The sequence below is a fragment of the Silurus meridionalis genome, chromosome 1, assembly GCF_014805685.1.
Source record: "Silurus meridionalis isolate SWU-2019-XX chromosome 1, ASM1480568v1, whole genome shotgun sequence".
In the NCBI taxonomy this organism is placed as follows: domain Eukaryota; kingdom Metazoa; phylum Chordata; class Actinopteri; order Siluriformes; family Siluridae; genus Silurus; species Silurus meridionalis.
The window spans coordinates 13975236-13984355 of NC_060884.1; the positions used below are offsets into that span (position 1 = coordinate 13975236).

The window sequence follows — 9120 nt, forward strand, 5'->3', positions numbered from 1 at the left end:
GTGTTACACCATGACTTTTTTTAGTCTGCACGATATATATATATATGGAGGGATGACACTGAAACCTTGGACAGTGTAAATAAATAAATTTGATAGATAAATACTAGAATAATTATACTAAATATAGCAGAATAAATAGTCAAATAAATCTATTATAACTATTAAATAACATAGTAACGCTACGCTCAGTTACAAAGTCATTTGCCACTATAAACTCTGTTAATAACCAGTATAAGCAGGATAAATATGGAAAATTAATTATTGAACCATACATGCATATATAACTAGCATACTTGCACTCTGATCACACTGTACAGATTCTTTAACTATTTTGTAAGAATAAGGATAATTAATAATCCCTATTATTCTCTCCCTCACATTTCTACTCTCCTCTTTTATTTTCTCTCTCTCTCTCTTTCTCTCTCTCTCTCTCTCTCTCTCTCTCTCTCTCTCTCTCTCTCTCTCAGCCTAAAGATCAATGAAGGTTCTGAGCAACTCAGGAACTATGATGATGGATATGGACTTAATATCATCAATCTGCTACAATGGCTCAGGACTGCAGTTTGCATAAACAGTTCTGATTAGTTCTGATTCAACATGGATGGAACTATAATGCATGGACATTTGGTGTCACCCAGATGAGGGTGGGTTTCCTTTTAAATCTGGTTCCTCTGGTTTTCTCCTCATGCCATCTCAGGGAGATTTTCCTTACAACTGTCTCCCCTGGCTCACTCATTAGGGGTTCAACTTATAACAGATAAACTTATAGGCATTTTTACATTTACATTTCATCACTCTTTTTAATATTCTGTTTATCTCTGTAAAACTGCTTTGGGGGCATTGCCCATTGTTAAATGCGCTATTCAAATACAACTGAATTAAATTGAATGAATTCCTACATGCTTTTAAATATGGCCTTTGTTCAGGTCACTGGGTTTATTCCAAATAACTCCATTTGATGTATATAGTGCACTATCCAAGGTGTAGGAATCACATCCTATATAGTGTACATATGAAGAGAGTGAGCAGTTATTTGAGATTCAAGCAACACCCCCCAACCACACTGACCGATGTGCACTGCGCATGCGTGTTATACCCACACTCACAAACAGATCTACGCGTCGAGGTGACGCCGACGGATGCTTTGCAGCTAAACCGTCCGTAGCGGCGTGAATTGGGACTGTGTGGAGGCGTAAAAGCTCAGCGACTCCTCATGGTAAAAGTAAACGCGGCTTTTTTTATTTAGCAGAAGAATTGAAAACGCATTATTTTGTTTTCGCTTGTCCGACTGAGCTATTGGTTACGTTACTTACGTACCTAGCTTTGCTAGCTAGCCTCAGTGGTGTCGTTTTGCAATGTAGGCAACGGAGTAAGTAACATGCAACGTTGTGGAACAAAATATATATTTTTTTTACATATGTAGCTGTTGTTTGCGTTGAATAAACCTAAAAGAATCAATAAGAAGGAATCAGTTTAGCAGAAAATAAATTTTGCTCCGGTATTTCGGCTAAACAACATGGCGTCCTTTTGAAGTTTGGTTCTACCGGTTCGGACGCGCGTGCACGTTTCATATCGCGTGGTACCGGCGCCGCGCATGGAGCATCGTGCATTTCTCTAAACCGCTGCATTTCGTCCGAATTTTTTCATTTCTCTGGATCTGCTGAATGACCCCCCGGTTCTACAAGCTTCACGGCAACGAGTCTATTGTGAGACAAAATGGCGGATCGGTCGCAGGGGACCGGAGCGCGATCTCAATTATTGGGAATGAATGAATAAATAAGTAAATTAATGAACAACGTTCATCCTTTTGTTCATGTCTTTTAACGCCGCAATCTACAGTTTATTTTCTTGTTTTGCGTCTTTGGACTTCGCACGGATTTTGTTATTTCGTCCTCCGGCGGCTGGGGTTTTAACGGGGATTATTAACATGTAACCAGGTCGCTTTATGATCTAATGAGGACTGCTCATTTTCACAAAACAAACAAAAACAAAACCCACACTGATCTTAAACCCCCAAAATCACTAGCTATCTGTAATAATTAACACAGGCTAATGGTTTACAAAATAATTTCCCAATGCTCTCTGTTAATGCATTTACAGTATGGTTTATTCGGCTTCCGTACCGGTTTGTCCCTGAAGTGTCTTCTGGGAACATTTGAGAAAGTCAGAGTTGTACTCCGGCTGGGACACCAGTCCATCACAAAGCACCACACACATTCACATACTCCTCTTTACCTAACAGCAAGTACCATTACCACTTCACTTGTTTGATTTATTTTTCTTTGAGGAAATCTGGAGAACACTAAAAACTGATGCACCAATGACCCAGACAGATACTTGCAAAACATTTCCGCTTATGGCATTTAGAAGACATCCTTGTCCAGAGCTACGTACAAAAGTGCTTTGAGTTTCTTATCAATGAATAGATCTACACTGGTATGCTAGATTACTGAATCAAACCCAGGGAGCTTGGACGCTGTGAGATAATGTTGTAGTTTGTCAAACTATATTGATTACACGCTTATGCGTTTATTTGCACGTATATGGAACGAACAGTATGAATGGTTGCACAGAAATGGACGACAAAAATATGCGCAGATCATTACTTATCGGTGTAAAACACATCATGAACCACTTTCACGCAAAACGACGGTCACCGGATCGCCATGGGCTCGGCGCTCGTTGCATTGCACCTCCAAAACGGACACTATCGCTTGAAAATCTTCGGGGAGCATTTTTCCAATTTCCCCATCATTGTTTATTCTTTTCTGTTTTGCATTTTGGACAACACCTGCTATTAGTTGCAGCCTCAGTTGTGGTTTTTTGGGAGGGAGGGTTTATATGGTTAAAATCTGGTTCTTTAAATATAAAATAACTTCACTTATGCGGTTGCTAATTAAAACATTAAAAAAAGAGCATTTTATGTTCTCTTTTACGAGTTCTACAATAGCATTTTGTTAAATTTCTCCCTAACTATTGCAGAGTACTTCACTGTGTTTTCCAGACGTTTTATCTGTGGAATTTCTCTTCTCTTCCCCTATGTTGATGCGCCTGGCATTTTCAGGACCTGGGGTGAAAAATAAATTGGTAAAAGAAAGAGAAAAAAAAACTAATTGTATACACTTTTGTATACAACGGCAACTCCAAATTCGCCTCGAGCAAGTGTTTGCTCGGATCGGAAGCATTATAGCATCATGTCGCACAGAAGAAGCCGAAGTGGTTCTCCACCGTCTTACGGCACCAACAGCAATGACCCTCGTGACCTGGAGCGAAGGATTTTTGTCGGCAATTTGCCCACTGCTCATATGGCGAAGAAGGATATGGAAGAGCTGTTCAGGCCATATGGGAAAATACAGGGTTAGTACTCGGTGTACATATCCAGAAATCATAATTAGCTGAACTGAGGAGTAATGAGGTTTCTCTTTTAAATTTGAGTCTCCTAATTGAAACTGGAAATGGAATCTGAAATGTCATTGAAGAGTTGTAAATGGAGTTTACAAAGTTTGCATCAAAACAAAATATGGACTCGGCTGTAGAAACGAAGACCGTTTTCCCATAATCACCCAGAATCATGTTTTCCTGCGTAAAACTGTTCCTTTTTGCAGCCTTGTCCCTGTTTCGTGGGTATGGATTTGTGCAGTTTGAAAAACCAGAAGATGCTGAGGCAGCTAAAGCAGGACATAACGGTCGGCTTTATAGAGGTTATAAACTAGGTAAGGCTTTATAACGTGGATTATGTTGCAAACGTGCACTGATCTTGCCATATTTTGCTCTATTACTAACTGGCCTACTGGCTGTAGCTTACAGGGCATACGCTCAATGGTAATGGCAAGCCCAAACTTGCTACACAAGTTGTTTAAAGGTGCAGTTTGTTGTGATTTCACGTTTTATAGGCCCAAGGGGTGGACAAATCTTCATTTTATTAGCTTGCCCACCAGGCAAGAGACACAATCTGATTACCCAGTCCAATGTTGTTGCTGCCTAGAAGATGACGAGACTGAAAAGCTGGCCAGCAAGGTAGCTAGTGAAATGTATTAATACAGACTAAGCAAAATGGTTTTGTAGCACACGGGTTTCCACACTTTTTTTCCTGCTTCAAGTAAACCTGATTCAAATAACTCAGAGAGGGCTGGTAATTGTTAAATTGCGAAAAAAGGATATGCCAGGACAAGGTTTAGGGACTTAGGTAAACCTAGTTTGTTGTGCCTTGTGCCAGATCATGCCTCGGCTGATGTGTGGAGAGCAGCACGTGTAATGTATTGGACTAGTGACCTTAAAATGAACTTGCCTCACAAACAGTAGAGGGCTTTAAAAACTTTAATCTGCACCTTTAAATACATTGCTACCCCTCAAGTTCTAGCATGCCATGGATATTAAGTTTAAGAGTTAGTAGAATCTGAGCTTTGGAAAGCCTGTGTATTGTGCCTATATGATGAAATACAGATGAAAAATGAGTAAGCATTGTATGATAACCACTCCGATAAGATTAGCATAATTAGTGTTTATTATTCTGGAGTCTGTGCTATTCTCTTTAGTGATCTTAAAAAAAAGTATACTGAACTATGCTGTTTGAGTGTTTACTTTTAAATAAATGTATATATTTAAAAAAAAATTGTATTCTAATTGTTTTCCCTTTATTAGCTTTGTGCTTAAGTGGGACATCACAAAGCTTAGGTTCTCTTTAAATTTTTTGTCTTTGTGTTTTTTTTTTTTTTTTTGTCTTTTTCCCCCCCCCCCCAAAAAATTGATGTTGAACTTTGGGATTGGTTTGTTTTTTTTAGATGTAAATATGGCTGCAGAGAGACGACAGAAACCCAGGTCAAGTCCTCCACGCAGGTAAAGTATTGTCAGGAGTCTACTCTGAAGGTTTTGGTGACAGGTTTCTGGTAAATTTGTTTTATCCCCGCCTTCAAATGCATTTGCATTTCCGGACAAGAACAGCAAGATATGTTAAAGGCAACAGAAAACTTTCCAAAATTGTTTTTTCTCTTTCGGAGTGTGTCCTTGTGGATCATCATTTATTCACAAGTATTTAGTTGTTTGTTGAAATAAAGTTGAAAGGCCAATCTAAGACTATTTTCCTTGGTGTCCTTGTGTCCTAACAGTGTGTTATTTATTCTGTTAAAAAAGTCTTTAACTCTCAGTAACTCAAGTGTCTTTGTTCGTTAATGACTGCGTCAAACTGTTGCAAAACAAAAATAAAAAAATTTAACAGGACTACAAACAGTATTAAGTTACTTTGTGATCGCATAATGATTGCGCCAAAAATTTCCGTTCGGATTTTTACGATATAAAAGTGCCACGTTTTTGGAGCATCTGCATCATATTTTATTTATTTTGTCTGTCATACTTGAATTCTCAGTTTTCTTACTATACATTTTCTATGGCAATATGCTTTTGTTTTTTTGGTAAATCCTTAAAAAACGCATAAAAAATTAATTATGTAAAAAATAAAGCAAACCTGCAGGAAAATACTGGAGAAAAAAAACCAAATGTTTTGTATTTGGACGCCCGTGTAAGCTTTAAGCATAAAGATGATTGATTTTGCACTTTTTTGCTTCTCTGCACACTGACTGGTTCTGAAGAAAACCTGCAAGCTTCAACTGCACCACCAACTCGTAATGGCAACTTTGAAGATTTGGTGTTTTATTTTCCGCGAACGTTCTATTTGCAGTTGAAGTATGGCTGAGTAACGGGTAACTCTTCTGTTGAGCATCGTTTACCATTTCAAGGTGTCTGTGCGAGTCACTGATCCTGAGCCTATTACATGGTGTTAAGTGCTAAGAGCACATTTCATGTAAGACTGTCACAACCATGTTTCTGACTTGTGGTTTTGTCCGCATAGGCCTGCTGGTTATGGGGAAAGCAGAGAGCCCCGACCCCGTTCTCGATCCCCAATGCACAGTCGAAACTCCCGCGAAAGCCGGGATGGCAGAGACACGAGGGAACCTAGTCGAGAACCACGGTCTGGACCACCACGAGATCACGATGAGCGATACAGGGGATCAGACGCAAGGGATAAAGACTCACGAGATGCTCCTCACAGGTAGTTGCCCTGCTACCTTAAAGCTCATTCATTTGGAGAAAATTGTAGATAAGTAGGTGATAGGTTGATGGTTGTGTTGATATTTTTATTGATTGATATATTTAAATGTTGAAGCAACCTTTGGAGTTCTTCACTGTGTAATTTGATGCTACTATAATGAGTAAAGAAACAGAGATGAATTATGGCTGATTTTGCACCCTAAATACTTAATACCTAAAAGCATGTTAACAGTATTGACCCTGGGAAAATCTTTTTTGTCGCAGAAATGATAGTTATGACAGATTTTACCGTGGGGAATATGAACCGTACCGCAAGAAAGAGGACCCATATCCCGAACGTTACAGAGAGAACTGGAGTGCCAGGAGAGAACCGGAAGGTAGGTCTTGCCAAATCTATGCCAATTCCTTTTGTAATATATGGACAGGTACAGTGAGGAAAATAAGTATTTGAACACCCTGCTATTTTGCAAGTTCTCCCACTTAGAAATCATGGAGGGGTCTGAAATTGTCATCGTAAGTGCATGTCCACTGTGAGAGACATAATCTAAAAAAAAAAAAAAAAAAAAATCCAGAAAACACAATGTATGATTTTCAACTATTTATTTGTATGATACAGCTGCAAATAAGTATTTGAACACCTGAGAAAGTCGATGTTAATATTTGGTACTGTAGCCTTTGTTTGCAATTACAGAGGTCAAACGTTTTCTGTAGTTTTTCACCAGGTTTGCACACACTGCAGGAGGGATTTTGGCCCACTCCTCCACACAGATCTTCTCTAGATCAGTCAGGTTTCTGGCCTGTCGCTGAAAAACACAGCGTTTGAGCTCCCTCTAAAGATTCTCTATTGGGTTTAGGTCTGAAAACTGGCTAGGCCATGGCAGAACCTTGATATGCTTCTTATAGAGCCACTCCTTATCCTGGCTGTGTGCTTCGGGTCATTGTCATGTTGGAAGACCCAGCCTCGACCCATCTTCAATGCTCTAACTGAGGGAAGGAGGTTGTTCCCCAAAATCTTGCAATACATGGCCCCTATCATCCTCTCCTAAATACAGTGCAGTCGCTCTGTCCCATGTGCAGAACCCCCAAAGCATGATGCTACCACCCCCATGCTTCACAGTAGGGATGGTGTTCTTGGGATGGTACTCATCATTCTTCTTCCTCCAAACACGTTTAGTGGAATTATGACCCAAAAGTTTTATTTTGGTCTCATCTGACCACATGACTTTCTCCCATGACTCCTCTGGATCATCCAAATGGTCATTGGCAAACTTAAGACTTGCCTGGACATGTGCTTGTTTAAGCAGGGGAACCTTCCGCGCCATGCATGATTTCAAACCATGACGTCTTAGTGTATTACCAACAGTAACCTTGGAAACGGTGGTCCCAGCTCTTTTCAGGTCATTGACCAGCTCCTCCCGTGTAGTTCTGAGCTGATTTCTCACCTTCCTTAGGATCATTGAGACCCCAAGAGGTGAGCTTTTGCATGGAGCCCCAGTCCGAGGGAGATTGACAGTCATGTTTAGCTTCTTCCATTTTCTAATGATTGCTCCAACAGTGGAACTTTTTTCACCAAGCTGCTTGGCAATTTCCCCGTAGCCCTTTCCAGCCTTGTGGAGGTGTACAATTTTGTCTCTAGTGTCTTTGGACAGCTCTTTGGTCTTGGCCATGTTAGTAGTTGGATTCTTACTGATTGTATGGGGTGGACAGGTGTCTTTATGCAGCTAACGACCTCAAACAGGTGCATCTAATTTAGGATAATAAATGTAGTGGAGGTGGACATTTTAAAGGCAGACTAACAGGTCTTTAAGGGTCAGAATTCTAGCTGATAGACAGGTGTTCAAATACTTATTTGCAGCTGTATCATACAAATAAATAGTTCAAAAATCATATATTGTGAATTCTGGATTTTTATTTTTTAGATTATGTCTCTCACAGTGGACATGCACCTAAAATGACAATTTCAGACCCCTCCATGATTTCTAAGTGGAAGAACTTGCAAAATAGCAGGGTGTTTAAATACTTATTTTTCTCACTGTATGGTTCATTACAAAGAGGCCTTTCTGCATCTGAATTATGACTTCTGATGTGCAGAGGAGCGAATGCGGCCTGAGGAGCGCAGGAGAAACGAGCTGTACCATCAGTACTATGAGGAGCTGCAGAGGCGGTATGATGCTGAGAGACCTGTAGACTGCTCTGTCATCGTAGTCAACAAGCAACAGAAGTGAGTCCCTTTCTTTTTTTTTTTTTAAATCAACAGACTCCATTAAAGAAATTTGCATTTGCAGTGCAAATCTACATTTATTTACATTGGCTGTTTACACTGTTTACATTATCGCTGATTAAGCAAGAACATTTTCAAGTCAAGTCAAGCTTTCATTGTCATTTCTACTATATATAGCCGACGCAGTACACAGTGAAATGAGACAACTTTCCTCCAGAACCCTGGTGCTACATTAAACAAAATAGAGCTTCAACACACAACATAAAGCAAGGATTAAAGTGAGGGTCCTAACCACATTAAGTGCATAGTGTGCATAGTGCAGACAGGCAGGAGGGTGAAGTGTGTGTGTGAGGGGTGTGTGGGGTCGTCCACAATTTTGTTGGCTTTGCGGACTCAGCATGTGTTGTAAATGTCCATGATGGAGAGGAGAGAGACTCCAATGATCTTCTCAGCTGTCCTCACTAACCTCTGTAGGGTCTTGCGATACGAGATGGTGCAGTTCCCAAACCAGGCAGTGATGCAGCTGCTCCGGATGCTTTCAGTGATCCCTCTGTAGAACATAGTTAGAATGGGGAGGGAGTTGGGCTTTCCTCAGCCTTCTCAGGAAGTAGAGACGCTGCTGGGCTTTCTTGGTGATCGAGCTGGTGTTAAGTGACCAGGTCAAGTTCTCCGCCAGATGTACACCAAGAAATTTGGTGCTTTTGACGATCTCTACGGACGATCCATCAATGATCAGTGGAGAATGGCCGCTCTGTGCACAACCATCTCTTTGGTTTGGTCAACTGTCAAAGACAGGGGTTGTTGGCTCCACACCAGGCTGTTAACTGTTTCACGTCCTCTCTGTATGCTGTCTC

General features: G+C 40.4%; 1 protein-coding gene across 9 annotated transcripts in view; it reads left to right on the top strand.

Moving 5' to 3' along the window:
• Positions 1–1067: 1067 nt before the first annotated feature.
• ncoa5 (nuclear receptor coactivator 5) overlaps positions 1068–9120 on the top strand; it is a 14098-nt gene continuing 6045 nt past the window's right edge. For 2 of the 9 annotated variants that reach the window (XM_046846246.1, XM_046846264.1), the window contains exons 1-7: positions 1081–1216; positions 3065–3357; positions 3606–3713; positions 4782–4836; positions 5846–6046; positions 6310–6422; positions 8137–8266. In XM_046846246.1, the coding sequence (XP_046702202.1) occupies positions 3195–3357; positions 3606–3713; positions 4782–4836; positions 5846–6046; positions 6310–6422; positions 8137–8266 (770 nt within the window). In that variant the 5' untranslated portion in view covers positions 1081–1216; positions 3065–3194. Of the gene's footprint in view, positions 1223–3064; positions 3358–3605; positions 3714–4781; positions 4837–5845; positions 6047–6309; positions 6423–8136; positions 8267–9120 lie in introns of all 9 variants that reach the window. The other 7 variants (XM_046846255.1, XM_046846289.1, XM_046846273.1 and 4 more) reach the window with 7 other exon arrangements.